The 18,315-nt window shown below is 41.1% G+C and overlaps 3 protein-coding genes across 4 annotated transcripts; 1 reads left to right on the top strand and 2 right to left on the bottom strand.

Annotated features, from left to right (window-relative positions):
• Window positions 1-6,845: 6,845 nt before the first annotated feature.
• On the bottom strand, window positions 6,846-9,778 carry LOC134186953 (uncharacterized). Of its 2 annotated transcripts, XR_009971029.1 has the most exons (7): window positions 9,489-9,778; window positions 9,345-9,427; window positions 9,183-9,290; window positions 8,723-8,928; window positions 8,589-8,657; window positions 7,973-8,535; window positions 6,846-7,882 (listed from the first exon to the last, which is right to left on the bottom strand). XR_009971029.1 is itself a non-coding variant. In XM_062655057.1 (6 exons), the coding sequence occupies exons 1-6, from the start codon at window positions 9,664-9,666 to the stop codon at window positions 8,181-8,183; spliced, it is 999 nt and encodes a 332-aa protein (XP_062511041.1). In that variant the 5' UTR covers window positions 9,667-9,778; the 3' UTR covers window positions 6,848-8,180. The 2 variants fall into 2 exon arrangements, 1 of the variants encoding a protein (XP_062511041.1); XM_062655057.1 differs by having other exon boundaries at window positions 6,848-8,535.
• Window positions 9,719-14,293, bottom strand: LOC134187194 (uncharacterized). The gene is made up of 11 exons (XM_062655311.1): window positions 14,245-14,293; window positions 13,966-14,176; window positions 11,402-11,445; window positions 11,250-11,330; window positions 11,068-11,180; window positions 11,004-11,008; window positions 10,878-10,961; window positions 10,751-10,819; window positions 10,485-10,671; window positions 9,839-10,296; window positions 9,719-9,743 (listed from the first exon to the last, which is right to left on the bottom strand). The coding sequence occupies exons 1-11, from the start codon at window positions 14,291-14,293 to the stop codon at window positions 9,719-9,721; spliced, it is 1,326 nt and encodes a 441-aa protein (XP_062511295.1).
• Window positions 14,294-14,604: 311 nt separating this feature from the next.
• On the top strand, window positions 14,605-16,818 carry LOC134187193 (mucin-2-like). The gene is made up of 4 exons (XM_062655310.1): window positions 14,605-15,837; window positions 15,896-15,984; window positions 16,050-16,385; window positions 16,445-16,818. Exons 1-4 carry the CDS (start codon window positions 14,605-14,607, stop codon window positions 16,560-16,562), a joined length of 1,776 nt encoding a protein of 591 aa, XP_062511294.1. The 3' UTR covers window positions 16,563-16,818.
• The last annotated feature ends 1,497 nt before the right edge of the window (window positions 16,819-18,315 follow it).

The raw sequence follows: 18,315 nt of genomic DNA, 5'->3' as shown, positions 1-18,315 counted from the left end.
ATTTTACTGTAACTATACTGTATCAATAGAATTTCAGTTATGTGGTGACTCGCCAGAATGAAACTTTGCAAATTAAGTGACATGACTGAGAATGCAAGTAAGGTACTCAAACGACATTGAAGCATTTTCTCTGTGTGTGTGTGTGTGTGTGTGTGTGTGTGTGTGTGTGTGTGTGTGTGTGTGTGTGTGTGTGTTGTGTGGTGTGTGTGTGTGTGTGTGTGTGTGTGTGTGTGTGTGTGTGTGTGTGTGGTGTGTGTGTGTGTGTGTGTGTGTGTGTGTGTGTGTGTGTCGGTGGGTGGGTTGGTGCTTCCGGTGTGGTCAAAATGGCACAATCACAAAGCTTTTAGTCATATGTAAACTACAGGCGATAGACAGCCAATCACAAACCATCAACGTTCATGGCAACATTTCAGTCTAATTCAAGCTTTCAAATCACAAAGTTTTTGTTGGAAACAAAAGATTGAAGTAGAATCATTTGCAATGGAAAGCAATCATTTCTGAAACACCTATTTGGGATAGTGACATCTCACGTCCCATATGTACAACAAATCTCCATATTTCACGATAACAGACATTAATGCTGTTATAGGGTAGTTGTGATCATGTGAAATATATGACAGTTGTTTGTATGATTTTAGATTTATATTTTTAAGTTGTAAGCTTAGAAGCAAAACGGCATTTAACTGCTAACATGTGTAAATACCTCACGACAAGTCGTCAATCATGACTCTGCAGAGAGCTCAATGCATACGAGATAGGTAGCTGTCGATCAAAGGGAATTCATTTCCACTTAATACTGGATTAATTGAACCATGGGCAAGTTTATCTGTCTGTATCCTATTTATTAGTCTAAAGCAATCATCACATACAAATGAAACAAACAGATAATTCTAATATCAAAGTAAACTAAAACTTCTAGAGAGCATGCATGCTTCCTGACCTAGACGCCATTTTAATTAAATTTAGCTGAACATGGATATCTTACGTAAATTTGTAGAACTTGCAGGTTTCTTGCAGATGAGGATATCTATCAAAGTCTGCGTGTTTCCATTAGGTTGCAGAAAGTGATGACTGGCCCTTCTTGATAGTACAGTATTAGGCAGGGTTCTGTAAAACGCAGACTGCAGACTTACGCAGACTGCAGACTACGGAATGGGGACTCTGGGACCTCAGACGCATGCGTCCATACTTATGCCTATACCTTCGCGTCTTGATGTTCTGCCGCCGGCCTTGCGCTTCAACAACGACATGTTGGCAGTGAGAATTTGTAGCTCATCATGTTCAGTGAAACAGCACAGCTAAGCCTCTTCGAAGCTGCTTCTAGATCTCGATCTGTTGCGAGCAGCGCGCGTAGGCCTAGGTCTAGCTAGAGATTTGCGCCCGTGACTAGGGGCGGTCCTAAAGTAGTAGTGAAACCAGCTGCAGGCGAGGCGACCAACGCACTACAGAGTTGTTAGTAAAATGTTTTTGTTGCTATATTGTGTGTGGTACAGTAGAAGGGACAGTTGGAAGCGCGAGTTGAAAAATGGGGATGCTGGCTAACAAACTGAGCACTTTAGCTACAAATGCATCCACTCTTAGAGTCTAGCCATTTCTAGTATTCTTCTTGTACGTGAACCTAAATTCTACTATTTTGTAGTTAATATTGCTGTTAGATCTTTAGTAGTCCGTTTTTAGTTTATTTTTATGCAGGGTGTACCTGGAAGACCGGCCTATCCGAAGGTTTCCCCTGTAAAAATAAAGACACTGCTACTACTACAAACTTAGAAATTGAAAATAAGAAATACAATATTAAAAATTAAAATTTGAAATGTAAATAAAAACTTAAAAATAAGGCATTTTAAATAACTGTTTATTGCAAAAAATTAAAAATTGGAAATAAGAAAATTAGAAACGCAAATATTAGAATGACAAAAATTGAATGGCCTGATTACCCATTGACCAGATTACCACACCTACTAAGTAAATTAGGCGGCCACCAGTACGTTGCATGTAGACAATGTGCTTCCCGCACCATTCTTACACTAATAAAAAACTACAATGCAGCAATTTCCATGACCTTCACTGTCCTAGCAATATTAATTAATTAATTAATGCTTCATTGTCTGATACCGGGCAATATCTCCTGTATTCGACTGCGATGCGCTGCAAGTGCAACAAATGTTGGTCGAAAGCGAGTATAGCTGCCTATCTCCTCTAGAGATTCTAAAACCGAAAGACGGGAGACACAAAGATAAAAAGATATGAGAGAGACAACAGGTCACCGACTTTCTTTCAAGTAGGTCGCTATCTTGTTTTCAACTCGTGCTTCCACCACATGCACAATATCAACAGAAACATTTTACAAACAAACTCTGATGGAGAAACCTAGGCTGTTTGGTCGCCTAGTTTCGAATTCACTTTAGTTGTCACATGCAATTGAGATCGAGATAGAAGCAGCTTCGAAGAGGCTTAGCCGTATTGTTTTATGGAACATGAAATTCTCACTGCCAACAGTTGAAGTGCAAGGCCGGAAACATCAACACGTGAAGGTATGTGTATATAAGTAGGTAGTCTATGTGCGCATGCGTTTCAGACCGCCAAGGTTCCCATTCCGTGGTCTGCAGTCTACGTTTTACAGCAACCCGTTCATTACCGCCATAGAAGGTACCTGCAGCCTCTGTCCACGGACAGCTAGCTAGCTAGGCCCCTGTTTGAGCACGTATTTTGACAATGGCGCATCTCTCCCGCATGTAGAACTTATAAAAATCACTATAAATCTACCTCGACAGCTACAGACATGCCACTTCGTACGATGGTTGTCGTCAACGTCACCTGACCGTCGGCCAGCACAAAAAGTTTGATATCAATGCCTACTGCGGTATCCACTAGGAAGCGCCTCTTAAACATTGTGGGTCTAGCGCAGAACCTAGAATGAAGCCATACAGGCACAAGAACGAAGTTGGAGATGCAACAGACTCAACTCTACACGGCTATAAACATTGCTTACCCCGGCTTACCTCGGGACAGTGCAAAATCAGGCTATGGAAGAAACAGTAGTAAGATACACAAACTATTGTAAAACTACTTACAAAGTAGAAATAACCAACTGTACACATCTATCTACACTATCTACAAACTATTACTCGCAACAAAGCACGTCCTCTGCTTGTACGGCGCACAGCTTTGAGCTTCTGTTCGACAGCGACAACGCCCTGACCACTTCTCTGACCAGACCGTGCGCAATGACCTGAAATGACCTGAAATGACCCCCAAATGCCGCAAAAAGTGTGCAACAGCAAACCTTCTGTACGTAGAGACATCTTGTATTCACCTACGCCGTTCTACTAACTAGCGCGACGGTGCATTCTTGCAGACATCCGGTTCCGTTGCCAACAACAAAGCGACCGGAAGTGTGACAACGCTTGAAAGAAAAAAATCCGTTGAGTAACGAAACAGCACTCCCAACCACGTTTAGACAAACCTAGGAATTACGAAACAATATCTCTTCTCATCCGAAACTTCGCTAACCTCCTCCCAATCCTCCTCTCGGTGTGCTGGACGGCCGATTTCGGCCAAAGTGAAAATGTCAAACTACGTGTCGGAAACTCGCCAATCAAGCACGATCAGACTCTCTACGCCTTCTTCTTCATCTTTCTCCAATAGAGAATATCGTCGGAATCGACAAAGAGGAACGACATGGAGATTTCGAAGGTTGCAACCAAAAAATGCAAAGAAATCATGACGTTGTTCTCTATGATTGGTTGAATGTAATTGCTAAGTTTGAAGCCCGTACAACGGCTTCTTCTAGTGTTAAATCTATTTTTTAGGCTTGGCGAGTGTACTCGCCAAGTGACGTCACCCTTAGCGCACTTTGATTTTGCTACTAACATGCTCTAGACAGACGTTCGAAAGACGAAACTTGGCATAATGCATCGCTACAGACTAAGTCTTGTGTCTCTAGACGCAGTATCATACTATGTTTACAGTAGATGTAGGGTAGGTGTACTTAGTTGTGGACACTCCCCGGTAATTTGAGTTACAATCGCTGTTTTCTCTGGTAACCTGCACGAAGAGACAGTGAAACATGTCCGATATACGCACCATTGTCTAGGCTTCGTAACGGTACCTGTACAACTACAATCGCACAACGTCAGCTAGCGCACTAGCAAAATATACGGGATAACGTCTGTAAACAGCTTGGGGGGCGTATCCTAATTGTGGACATTGTTTTCTCCGTTACAGAAAGCGACTGAGCCTGAGTAACAGCTGGACTAGATACCTGAATGGTTGCCTCACAAGCTGGTATTTTGGGCCGCAATCAAAACCATGTTCTGTGGTGTATCACCTCTGTGTAAAATGGCGTCGTGCCGTTCAAATTTTGCAGAAACCAAGTGTTCTGTTTACGATGCAATGCAGGAGACGATCAATCATGTTTAGATAAACGTCTCAACTGTAAACTGTGGTTCTAGCGTCTTTTGGCGTTGCTGGTAGAGCTGATTATTGATATCAGACAACGTAGTTTTGACCTTCCACCTATCCTAGGTGAGTTTGTAGGTTTTCATTTTGTGTCTTATTGTTGCCAGATCTAGTAGCAGTGAAGACAGTCAAATTCTGACTGGATTACGAATGTCGCTGATATTGACATTCCACCTACTTGTTCGTTCTCATTTCATACCCTATTGTGGCCAGATGTAGTTGCAGTGAAAACAGCTAGATTGTCAGTGGATTACTGATGTCTAGATCTAGTATGAGTGAAGATATTCAGGTGTTTACTGGACTGGAATTACACGTTCGCTCCATGCACATAATGCGCTTCTTTAGCACGTTACAAGTCAACGTAACTAGGCTCAAAACTTTACTAAGGTACTTGATAATTGCTTAACTAACGTCAGGGCACTTTCATGATCCAACAAAAGAACGATTCGTGTACCTCGAATTTGTGGACGTGATGGGAGGAACCTTGTACGTGCTAACAGTTTCGCAGGGGAATCGTCGTGATACACAACAGAACATGGTTTTGATTGCGGCCCAAAATACCAGCTTGTGCGGCAACCATTCAGGTATCTAGTCCAGCTGTTACTCAGACCCAGTCGCTTTCTGTGGCGGAGAAAAACATGTCCACAATTAGGATACACCCCGTTTGAGCTGTTCACAGACGTTATCCCGTATATTTTGCTAGTGCGCTAGCAGACGTTGTGCGATTCTAGTCGTACAGGTATTGTTCCAAAGCTTAGACATTGGTGCGTACATCGGACATGTTTTCCTCTCTCTCCGTTGCAGGTTACCAGACACAGAGTGTTTGTAACTCAAATTACAGGGGAGGGTCCACAATTAGGAACACCTACCCTACCTAGCGCGAAAGGACAACTTAATTTAGTGTATGCGGTAAAGATAGGAGTCACCTCTGGTTGTTGGCTGAATGCAAACAACGCCAATTCCCGATGTACTTTATACATTTAGTACCATTTTGTGCACATTGTTCAATATCACGAGGCTCCAATCCGGGTATATCCGTTCCAGAAAGCTGACTAGCTGAATGAGTTACGGCTAGTAATTTCTCCTCTTTCTCAGCTTGGTTCTACAAGTTATTGTACGTAAACGCGATGTCGTCACGTCCTGCCAAACGACGGTCAGAACAGCTTACTGTTGCCAGTTTTTTTTTGTAAAAAGACAGAGATCAGAAGAGGCAGCCTCGTGTTCCCAACCCGCAGAAACGACGCCCGTTTCGTCTAGTCTAGTTGCTGTCGGTGACGGCCAATAATGATTCAGTGATTGTGACTATACTTACGGTACATACTGTACGTGTACATACACATTACACGTGCGTGCGCGCGCGCGTGTCATTTATTCCTGCATAAGATGCAGCTTGGCTCCCCTTCTTAATTAGACAACTTTCTGACCACGCCCACAATTGATTTCACACCTTCACACACTCCCTTCAGTCAGATCCTGGATCCGCCTCTGGTTGCGAATGGGACATAATTTATTTACAGGTATATTCTCAAGAGACAAGTGAGAACGCAGGTTAGCTAACCCCAAACCAACTAAGCATTGTGTTTCATACATCCAGTAGTTAAAGTGGCACAGTCCAGATTTATGCGCATGTTCGTGAAACTGCTTGCTCGCGCGGATTGCTTTTGCCTCGCTTTGGATTCTGCGCATAGCTAGATCAAAACATGGCGTTCCCGAGAGATGAGATGATGTTGTCAGGGGAAACTGATGATGAAGAAACGTTAGAGAATCTAGTTGAGCCAGTAAGTTTTTGTTGGACTCCATATTTTGATTGGTATACACAACGTGATCGGTGTGGTAGGAGAGTGTGAGATGCAGTTGCAGAGGGAAGTGCGCTAGAGTGAGACGTGATGGACGAGGCTGCGAGTGCAAAGCGGCAGGTGCGCACTGTGTGAGTGTATGTTCTTGCAGACCTGAGATATGCAGGAATCGCGGAGAGGTGCGCGCTAGAGCTTCGTCTGTTATTCTTGACTAGTGCCACGTAGTCTGCACATCTAGAGTTGTCGAGGAGATGACAGTCATGCAGGTGTATTAGTTGGTCCTCCCAGAGAAGTGGCTCCTTCTGCTGATGAAATTGAGGTTGTCATATTTCTTTTCTATATATACCTAATGGTGCAACTACAGTACAACCAAGGTACCTTCCATTGCATGTCTTGTAGGGATTTGTTAGCAATCTCAGCATTAGACAGCTTCAAAATGTTGTGAGCTCCTTCATCTGTAATTCAAGGGGGTCATTGCAACTTGCTGAGGTCTACGCTAATGTTCGTGCAGAGAGAGGTGACGGAGACCATCCTTTTGCGTCACCAATAAATCCAGAGACTTTGCCATGGTGCATTTGTGGCCGATGTGTTAACATGGATCAGCCTAGAGAGAACGTGTGTTGTCGAAAGAGGGTTTGCTGTACAACTGAAGAATATTTCAGGGCAACAACCCTTGACCATAATGTGCTACAGCTACAAATTCGTCTAGCTGCTGACTACCGAGTGGAAGTCCCCAACTATAGTCATAACGGATATCGCAAAGCTGCATATAGGCAGTACATACTAAGTCAGTACGGCTATTTGGGTAGAGGAAATAGGCGCATCGCGCCTTCATGTGTGGTACGCTGTATACGACATTGGTTTCCCTCCCCAGATGGAAGGTACATGGGGTACAGGAGTGAGTAGATATTCAGGCAGTGCTCAGATTGTTTAGTTTAGTAGTAGTTGTGTATTCTTAGAAGTTAGATGCATGCAAACTGTGAAATTTTATGTCATTGTCAGTATAATTCAGCTACGGCAAATAACTGCAATTCTCATGTCAGTTGACCCTAGGCAACTTGTTGTTAGCTTGGCACTAACTGAAAGAAACACAAGTATGTAATAATTCTGACTGGTTTGAATACTTACCCTATAGATATTCAATAGCTGGTACACAACAACGACCCTTTCTTATCCATCTGCCATCCATCACTAGTGAAGTACTACTTACTGGTCCTTCATGTCTGGATAAGACGTTTATATACAGCACTATAACGTGCTAGTCTGCCATCAATTTTGAGTCACTGCATTCATGATTTGCCTTTAAACGCTCTACATATTTCTTGTTGACAGCTGGCACCCATCATAGACTGCAAAACAAGACAACACCAAGCAAAACACAAGAATACAGACTCTTGGTACTTGTGGCAGAGTCATATCTTCCTGTAGTTTATTGTTTTAATACATCTGCTGCAAAAGTGCCAGAGAAAGTTTCAACAGGTGACTGGGTCCTGAGCATACATTTTGTGGGTCAGTTGCTGTCCTACCTGCCCACCTTTCTACCGCCTTTCTGCCATCCATAGTGTGTATCTACTCTCGTCTATATATCGGTGAAAGAACAGGCTAGCAAATCAGCTAGTGACTTTCACCTGCAGGAAGACATTGAAGTATCTCTATTGTGTTTGTTTGTTGATAACATGCAGGTACTGTAACATTATGAAGTATGTCAGCATGCTCACTTGGGCAGAGGACACAGATGTGTTGCATCATCCTGTGTGACCAGATGTGTCCTCATGTATTACTGTATTGCTTGAGCCTATGCAACTATGGCCTGGTGAGATGCTGTAAACCTATACATTTATATCAGTGATGCAACAATACAACACAACAGCAGTATTAACAAACACAATGGCAGTCATTGTGGTAGCACAAGAATGGTGAGGTAACCTAAACTGTACCTGTCCTACTACACTGCCTTTCTGCCAGATCAGCAGTTGATGGTGGACTAACTGGAGCAGTAGTTTGAGCAATGTGTTGGGGGTTTTGCTGTAAAAACACTGTGTGACGATGAGTTGACTCTTCCTCTTCCATTCGCTTTTTTGCGATCGTATGTATTATCCCAGTTACGTGATTGTACTGTTTTCTTTCCTTCACCTTCCTTACGGTCCACTGCTGGGAATTTTTATTAAACTTCCGGTGAAATTTTGGTTGTCTTGTTGTTTTTGTTATAGCCTGTTCCAGAGTTGTGTGCTCATTATGATCCATGGCCGCTAGCAAACAACGGGCCTTGAAGGCTTCATACCTAAAACACTTAGGTAGTTTAATCATACGGGGATTGGATGTGAAGTGACTCACCCAAATGCTATTCTTTTGGAAGCATATTTAAGGATTAAATTGTGATAGTTTTCAAGCGCACTTGTTTGGCTGCAGTGGTAAACGTAAATGTAAGAAATTTTTTAGAAAATACAAAGCATTCACATCAGCCTAACCGACATCGTACATAATGGGTCATTGACCTAAGCCACTTAGGATCAAGCACAACCTTTCTCAAGAATTTCATTGATGGTGAATTGACATGTAGTGCACGCTTTCCACTCTGTAGCCAGTCATCATTTGCCAGCTCACTATGACTACATCTACCCGTTGCCCACTCATGTTCACCAATTACATGGTGCAAGACTCCAATCCAAATTGTCTGCACAGATGATAGATACTTGTGCTGCACGTGTGGTGTGGTGTGGTGTGGTGTGGTGTGGTGTGGTGTGGTGTGGTGTGGTGTGGTGGTGGTGGTGGTGGTGGTGTGTGTGTGTGTGTGTGTGTGTGTGTGTGTGTGTGTGTGTGTGTGTGTGTGTGTGTGTGTGTGTGTGTGTGTGTGTGTGTAAGACAGCTCTGCCTTGGAATGTATACAGTGTACATATGTACGATTGTATGTATGTAAATCTTTCATACCTTTAGCCGCTCTACATCTCCTTTTGCTTGTTGGCAACTCCACCAAAAATGGTTTACTATGGATCTTTTCCAGGGTCCGAGTTCAGCCAGTTCTCGTTTCTTTGATGCCTGTTCAACAATCATGAGTGTTTCAGTACTAATACTAAATAATTTGTTGCATACCTCAGATAGTATCTTTGATAATTTTTTGGCTTTATGCCAAACATCCAACGAATGCACTAAGTGTCTGTAAGTTTCATCTCTTTCTGTAAGGGAGAGGTTTAAATTCCCAAATGTCCACCAATTTACATCATGTCATGTCCTTACCCAGCATTGCAGAAATAGAAATAGATGCATCTGTAACTAATTCTATGACTTTGATCTTCTTTTGTATAGATGTCAAAGCTCTCTGCAGTCCAAGTTTCTCCATCCTAGGTGATTTCAGTTCAGTCTCTCTCTTGTCAACAAATTGAACGTCTACAACTTTTCGTGTGACAATATCCATAAGAGAGTACACACAATATTTTGCACTGAACCCTGGTGAGTCACAGCGCCCATCACCAGCAAGAACTACTGGTCGATCTCCAATATCGGCGAGGATTGCATTTCTGGATGTTTCCCAATGTTCCACAACAGACAGACATATATATAGGCGCTGAATGCGATCGAAAGTTGACTGTGATATAGAATTCAATCTAAAGAACTGACACAAGAGACTAATTTTTGAGAAGTTGTTTCCAGACAGAAAAACTGAAGCAGCAAACAAAAGATTATTTATGAAGAATGGGTATCCATTTTGAGATTTGCATCGTGCAGAACTACTCCATGAGCCTTGGTGGAACTTCTTGCAGTGCCATTGCAATGTCAATGTGCTGCCAATATGCTTCTTCTGCACCGATATCTCTTCCCAACAGAAGGGATATCTGCACGTTTTTCCAAGCAACTGCAATATGCAATCTTCATCACACACAACCCTGGGTAACTTCAGCCTATTCTCAAGATCATTTTCAAAGATAGTGATAGGTGTTATTGCTATTGGCTGCACTGAGACACGTACAACAGGAATAGCTCCAGAAGATGGACTTGAGGTAGGCATCTGTCCACCTGAATCTTTGTCACTAATTCCAAACTGTACCTGAAATGAAGCAAATCTAGTGGTCAGTAGTAATAAACTCTTAAGATTACAAGATGCAAGGGGTGTGACCCCAAGTGGTTGTTTTGTATGCTCTTTATTGAAGAAAGACAACATCCTTTATTCTCATTATTATATCAGAATGACACTATAAGCAATTTACATGCATCCTCTCTAACAAACAATCTTACCGTTGGGATAATCATGTCCTTTACAGTCAACTGATCATCCAGAACTTCCTTGCTTCCGACAGGTGAGGTTGTGACATCGACAATGTCATGTGATGAAGCATGGTGAGTGCTTGGGGACAAGGTTATGTCATCCAGATAACTGGCATCAAGCTCATCAACATCATCAGAAGAAGTACAATCAGTGTCACTATGGATACATAATTTATAACATCTGTAACTGCATGTACGTTGGATAGTGATCATTGATGACCATGCACTTAGATTACCTTTCATATCGGTATTCATCTTCAGATGACTGGTCAGATTCATCTAGTGTAGTCAGTAAAGTCTTCAAGCTGATAAAAACATTTGAAGTCACAACTGTCCTGTAAGGGTACAGGATCTTATATTTACTCAGCCGTTCTTCTAGGTTCTTGATCTTCATTACTCTCATCTGTTTCAGAACCTGATGAACAATTCACAGAGGGACATGGAGAGCTGCATCAGTGGACAACAGTCATAAGATTACACTATGTGTACTATATCTACAGATACATGCACAAATAGACGTGCAAATTCAACTGTCGTACTTTGCAGAGTTTACTGGACTAAGTGTAGATGGAAACAGAGGTCTTCTTGAACTGAGTTTGCCTGACCGTACAGGAGTAGAAATCATTTCTTCTACGTGTCTGACAGATGTGTCTAAATCACGAAGGTCTGTACAAGACAGTAGACGTGTATGTTTATATACCTTCTCTATTCTCAGTAATCTACTAGCTAGCCTACCTGCAGCTATCAAACAGTCAGACTGGTCTGTACGTTCTCTAGAATGGGAAGCTATAGTCTCCAATGTTGCTGAATCGTCACCTAGATTGAAGAATAGAGTCATATCGGTGTTGAGAATAGTGCGTCGATCGAAGTGCTGTGGCTGAACTTACCAATCGCATTAGGCTCCGGTAGAGAAGTGGACAATGGCTGACAGCTGAAAAAGCGTAAGCTTTGACTGTTATTCGTGAATTGATACAGAAGTACCAAGCAAGCTAACCTGCAGTTGAGTACGCGCCTCAAAAGAAATTCGGCAAGCGAGTTGAAACTGGGCAAGCGTAGGCGATCTCTCAAAGCGAGGAGTCTGTCGTAAGTAGATCATTCCAGTCTTACTACTTTGCATTCTGTGTCTAGTTGTATTTTCCGACGACCAGCCCCTCGTCTTGCACCTCCGTGCTTCCCTGCACTACGCTGGCTTCTTGCGGATGTAGTCGACATTACAATAGACGTATACTTCCGGTCACGTGCAGGATTTATCCGACGCTCACACATGCATATACGAATGCAAAAACAGATAAATTCAGCTTTTTAACCTCTACCTGCTATATTTAAAGCGTTCCGTCTTTGCAGAGTCTACAAAGATAATGTTGTATTTGGTACGGCTACTCAAACTGTGAACTGCAAAGCGTTCGCATCTTCGTTTTTTGTGAGAATACAGAAAATGTACTACCTTATTATAATATTTAAGCTTTGTCTTTTAAAGGTTGCTTATTTCGATGAACTTGAAAAATGTATACACAATTCAAGATGGATTCCGAGGCGTTCTCCTCGCGCAACATCTGGACTGTGCCCCTAGTGTGAAAACGCTTTAACACATATCATACAACATGCAGCACCTATTACAATAATATTGGATGATTTATTGACTATATCTGTGATCTAAACACCTGAAATAAGATAAGCATGCATATGCATGGCGAGACCAGCCGGGTTCATGCACTACCCTATAAAACCAACTTCCCTTATTACATCCCTAGCTACTGTTTTTGTTGTTGTTATTGGGTGAAGTCTTGGTGCGATGCTCTCGTTTTCACTCGGTCTCTTTACTTTACTTCTTTACTTCGTGAAAACGAAGTCAGGTACAGATCTAAGACTATGTCTCCATGCAAGCTAGGTGTGATCTAGGGCCCTGTTGTTGCGAGTGGTTGGGTTTGGCTCGCACAGTAACTCGACCATGGTGATGCCCTCTGCATCTGGTACTAGCTAGCTTACAAACTCAGTTTAGTATCCTTGAGCGGTATTCAGACACAAATTCAGATGTTCAGCCTTTTGCAACCCCAACGCCATCACAAGCAGTGCGTAGCTAGCTACGCCATCTGCACCAGCATGCGACATCAACAACTGCAAGCTTTTGGCGTCAATGGTACACTACTACATGTACTCTGAAGATGGAGAGACTTTTGGACATTTATCACAGTGGCTAACTTTCTTGTTTCCTGTCCATGGACATTATTGCACGCTACATGAGCTTGACTTTCGATAATTCTTATTTTCTTGGGGACAAACCTATTGTGGTTTGAAGGCTCATAGCTGTAGAAATCAATGGCGTAAATAACACAGCTTAGTAGTTAATACATTCTCCAAATAAGGTTATTGGCTATTGATTTTGTTGTTTAGTATCTGCGTCAACACCAGTGTTTACAACAGAAGGTACGTTTGCTGCTTTATACATATTATGAAGTATACATACTCCAAGTGAGCAATCTATAGCTTATTGGCTTATTGATATTTTGTTGTTTAGTACTCACTTCAACGCCAGTGTTCACAACAGAAAGTACGTTTACTACTCTCTAAGTGAAGTGTATACATACTTCAAAATATAGTAACCAGGAATAGCTTTAACGGCATATTATATATACATGCATCTTCTTTTTCACTACTCAACAAATGAAGTCACTACTTCTGTTCAGCAGTTGTTTGATTTTGTTTTTGGTGAGCACTTTCATGTGCAAATAGTCCAATTCGAGAACGACATACTCGATTGTAGACATTGCAAACTTGCTTTGTCTTTTCTGATGTACAGTTGTGCCACTACTCCCAACGTGTAACCAATAATTGTTCAGAAAGATTTTGGAGAGCTTGATTCAAAGTAGTCCCAGTGAACGTCGTTGATTTCAATGCAGTAGTTTTCAGAGTCTTAAGACTGGCGTGAGTCTAATATCCAAACTTCCTATAGAGATGGGAAAGATATCTACTCCACATTGAGTCACATTAAACTCATGTCTCTCGTCTTTTTCCATTTCTCCAGCATTTCCCGCTGCACAGGCTTCAATAGCAGCAGCGCAGACAAATGTGATTGCAATGAATTGCAGACACTGATGTCAGAAAAAGCTGGGTTCCCATTAAGGAAGTCTGGATGATAAATGTCACCAGGGCGAGATTGATTATTAGCAGAACAGTTCTGTTCTGTTCTACAAGATTTTTTGTCAGAAAGTAGTGCATGCCACAGTCTAGGAAGCATTGTGACGTTCAACAATTATGGTACTGTCATCGCTGCAACCTAACAGATGATCACCAAAGCAGTCATGACTACTTGACCACACACACATTAAAACGTTGTTGGAATTTGCTGCAGGGAATATAGGAATGCCCAACCATAACCTGCATGATGGCAACTATAAATTATTCATGCTGAAGCATAGCCAGGCCGAGATTTCTGTTTGGTATTGCCCTTAACCAGGCTCCAGCATAAGGAGAAGCTATAGTATTGATCCTTGCTCTGTCTCTGATGCTACACCCTTGTTTCAAAGCCTCCAATTGAATTCCATCAAAGTGTGACAGCAATGATTTTTGTGAAGCAACAGAAAGATCGGGAAAAGTGGCTGGAAGGACACTCGATAACTGCTGACTAAGCCGAGCTTTCATCACAACTTCTCCCTGAATTTCAACTATATCCAAAAAAGAAGTATCTGCCCTGATGACAAATATATTTATTTATTTACTTATAAAAAACTACTAACAGTCAAAATTGGCAAATCCCAAGCAATAACATCAGCATCTAACATTAATCACTTTTTATCATACGAACACTAAATTTCCACAAATTAACAAACATATATACAATAACTTAACATTCAACTTCAACTTTATCAGAGACTCCTTATCCAACAACTGCAAATGTCAGCAAACCAACAACTACATCAATGCTGACACCTAACCATGAAAAAGCAACAGTAACATTTCTCAATGTAACAGTCGAACAGGTTTGAAAGTTAGGGCAGACAAAACTGTGTATGTTCCACTGTAGCAATTTATTTCTAGTTTAATAAAACTACTTTTAAGCAAGTTGTTGCTGAACTCTTATCTGTGCACTGCAATGAAAGTGACGTACAGTCAACAAACAGGTAACCACACCAATTTTGTTCTACAAAGCATAGTAGGTTGTTTGATAACGAAACCTGTTGCAATAATTGGCAGAACTGCTATCAACGTGACTGCTGCTGATGTCAACATTATACGTACTACTCCGGATGGACCTGATGTTCTAGTCTGCATTACAATCAGCCTCCCTGATGGAGGAGGTACTGTTGCTGCATCTAAAGTAGTGCTGGCTCTTAACACTAGCAGCGCGAGACAAAGGTTTCAAGCTGTTGGTTTGACATTAGGCCAAGTCTTCATCAACGGTACGGTTTCTTTTCCTACTACTACTACATCAGTATCTTCAACATTATCAGAAACTCCACATACCAACGAACCAACAACTGTATCGAGTATTACAACAGCATCGACACCCATGGCTAACAGTGAAGGAACAACTTCAACTTTATCAAATACCAACGAATCAACAACTGTATCGGGTATTACAACAGCATCAACACCCATGGCTAACAGTGAAGGAACAACTTCAACTTTATCAGAAACTCCACATACCAACGAATCAACAACTGTATCGGGTATTACAACAGCATCAACACCCATGGCTAACAGTGAAGGAACAACTTCAACTTTATCAGAAACTCCACATACCAACGAACCAACAACTGTATCGAGTATTACAACAGCATCAACACCCATGGCTAACAGTGAAGGAACAACTTCAACTTTATCGGAAACTCCACATACCAACCAATCAACAACTGTATCGGGTATTACAACAGCATCAACACCCATGGCTAACAGTGAAGGAACAACTTCAACTTTATCAGAAACTCCACATACCAACGAATCAACAACTGTATCGGGTATTACAACAGCATCAACACCCATGGCTAACAGTGAAGGAACAACTTCAACTTTATCGGAAACTCCACATACCAACGAATCAACAACTGTATTGGGTATTACAACAGCATCAACACCCATGGCTAACAGTGAAGGAGCAACTTCAACTTTATCGGAAACTCCACATACCAAAGAATCAACAACTGTATCGGGTATTACAACAGCATCAACACCCATGGCTAACAGTGAAGGAACAACTTCAACTTTATCAGAAACTCCACATACTAACAAACCAACAACTGCATCAGGTATTACCACAACAGCATCAACACCCACAACTAACCGAGAAGGAACAACAGTAACGTTTCTCAATGTAACAGCCGAACAGGTTTGAAAGTTATGGTAAACACATTTGTGTATGTTCCAATATAACAGTCTATTTCTAGCTTAATGAAACCAAGTTTAAGCAAGTTGTTGCTAAATTTGTATCTGCTTACTGCACTGAAAATGATGCATGTTCACAGTCAACAAGCAAGTAAGCATCAATTTGCTATGAAGCATCAGGTTGTTGTTAACAAAGCCTGTGGCATTAATTGGCAGACCTGCCGTCAACTTGACTGCTGCTGATGTCAATCTTATATCTATCACTCAGAATGGATCCGATGTTGTAGTTGATTTCACAGTCAGCCTGCCTGATGGAGGAATTGCTGTTCCTGCAACTGCAGTAGTGATGGCTCTTGACACTAGTAGTGTAAAACAAGACTTTCAAGATATTGGTTTGTCATTAGGCCAAGTCTCTATCACCAACCCAACTACTTCTCAACCTACCACGCCCTCAGATTCAGATTCTGCTCTAACAACTGCCGGGATCATTGGTGTCGTTGTCGGTGCAGTTGGAGGTGTCATTCTCATCATAATCGTCATTTTCTATTGCAGGTGCACGTGCAACACAGTTTGTTTAGTTTGCAATTGCTCATTGCAGTATCTATTTTCAGCATAGGTAAAACTACTACAAAAGTGAAACCATCAAATGATGATGAACTAGCACTGCAACCAATGAAAGCTTCTGCTGATCCTCACATAGAAGACGAGAACTACACAGACACCGTTTAATGATGAAAAGTATGACATTTACACACGACTATAGTTCATTTGATTAGCTGCCGAGTTTGCATAGCAGGTTGTGTTTTGCTTGTGTTTATCTGCATCTTAGCTGTGTCTTAGCACAATTTTCTGACCAAGGGGTTTGGCTGTGACTGTACTCTATATCTATTCCAGATTTGACTATAGAGATATTCCATAAAATAGGTGAAGTGATTGTAACTTTGCGTTTCTTTCTGTGGCAAAGACTTTTTCAACCTGTCTGTCTGAGAAATGTGTCACTGAAGTTACTATCAGAAGCAATTTTATTGACAAAATGCATGGTGTTGTCACCAAGGACACCCAAAGCGGCAGACGTTGCCTTTAAGAAGGGTTACCTCATAGGACAGAACAACAAACTTATTGTATCGCATAGACTAGCTATCACATAGGTCATCTTGTTGGACTACTACAGCTGGGTAGTCTATTAGATACTTCTGAAATACTTCTCGTAGTTGAATGTCATATTCTGATAGGATTGCAATTGTCGGCACAGTCTTCTTTGTTATTATTTTCTTAGCAGCACTAACAAAGTCAGTGTGCTCCATGATGTACAATACTTCATGAATACTTCTATTACTCAAACAACGTTTCTCACAGCATTCACAATGGCTATAGTCTCTGTATCAGAAGCCTTGGTAATGCGCTGCTTTAAAATGACTGTTTTCCGGTTGTGTGGTTGCAGTATTATTGTCATTTAAATCATATGTTATAGAGTATTTAGTTTGTTGAAATGTATTGCAGTATGATCTATTCAAATACATCATTTCATTCAGTACCTTCAGTAAATTTCACACCCCTGGACAGCCAATCAAAAAATGAAAACAAAGAGGTGAGATCATGTTTCTAAGTGCAAGAAAACATCGGCTTCCTGTCAGATAAGTTACAACAGTTGAACTGCTACACTTGTCAAAAATTACAGTAGCAGTAGCAGTCTAAACTTTTCATTCACATAGGCAAATAAAATCTGACAAGTGTTTAAAAGGCAAAAAGGTGCAATTTATTAAATGGCGAAATTTTCTTGATTTACAGTACTGTCAGATGAATAGTCGTAAACGTGCTTACTTTTAATATCTTCCTAGGTAACACAACAAAAGAACACAATACCATCATTTCTTCATTATGTCTTGCTGACATGGCAATGCACTTTCCACTCATGACACTACAACAAACAAACCGTCCTGGTAAATAAATAAATAAATAAAAAAGAATATATATATATAAATGACTTATCGTCATCACAAATTTCTAATCCTTTTACTACTCTGTCATGATCATTACTGTACGTAAATCTACTAATTATTGAAGCTTAAGAGCCAAATTCCTTTCTATCACTACTATACAACTATCTGAAAGTTGCAGAAATCCGAAAGCTTGACAAATTTATAGTGTAGAAAACTAGTAGTGTTTACTCAGCACATCAAAACAGATTGGCTTGGATCACTTACCCTTTCTACTCAAAATAGCTGTAGTATGTATTGGAAATTATGTGTATAACCGGTACCCTAGGATTTACTGAAACATCCACGCACACCTACTAGTAGTAAGTATGTCACACTACTAAAGACTCAAGACAATTATCAATGCCATCTGTATATAATATTCTCTCTACAAACAGTACTGTTTTCTCAGGACCCTTATCATGCAATGTTCATTGTAACTCAAGTAATTAACATGCCTAGAAAACACAGAAAATTGCAGAAAGAGATACAAAATTTACTCACTT

The sequence above is a fragment of the Corticium candelabrum genome, chromosome 11 (genome assembly GCF_963422355.1).
Source record: "Corticium candelabrum chromosome 11, ooCorCand1.1, whole genome shotgun sequence".
Classification (NCBI taxonomy): domain Eukaryota; kingdom Metazoa; phylum Porifera; class Homoscleromorpha; order Homosclerophorida; family Plakinidae; genus Corticium; species Corticium candelabrum.
Note: the sequence above shows the minus strand (reverse complement) of the source record. Positions and strands in the feature narration are given on the sequence as shown.

Coding starts and splice junctions, on each gene's coding strand:
- LOC134186953 (XM_062655057.1), bottom strand. CDS start 9,666: ATGGATATTGTCACACGAAAAGTTGTAGACGTTCAATTTGTTGACAAG. Junction 9,291..9,344: donor TATCAAAGATACTATCTGAG/GTATGCAACAAA, acceptor ATTGTTGAACAG/GCATCAAAGAAACGAGAACT. Junction 8,536..8,588: donor TCCAAAAGAATAGCATTTGG/GTGAGTCACTTC, acceptor TAAGTGTTTTAG/GTATGAAGCCTTCAAGGCCC.
- LOC134187194 (XM_062655311.1), bottom strand. CDS start 14,293: ATGTTAGATGCTGATGTTATTGCTTGGGATTTGCCAATTTTGACTGTT. Junction 14,177..14,244: donor TTTGCCAATTTTGACTGTTA/GTAGTTTTTTAT, acceptor TTTTGGATATAG/TTGAAATTCAGGGAGAAGTT. Junction 10,672..10,750: donor GATGAATACCGATATGAAAG/GTAATCTAAGTG, acceptor ATGTATCCATAG/TGACACTGATTGTACTTCTT.
- LOC134187193 (XM_062655310.1), top strand. CDS start 14,605: ATGAAAGTGACGTACAGTCAACAAACAGGTAACCACACCAATTTTGTT. Junction 15,838..15,895: donor TCAATGTAACAGCCGAACAG/GTTTGAAAGTTA, acceptor GTCTATTTCTAG/CTTAATGAAACCAAGTTTAA. Junction 15,985..16,049: donor TGTTCACAGTCAACAAGCAA/GTAAGCATCAAT, acceptor ATTAATTGGCAG/ACCTGCCGTCAACTTGACTG.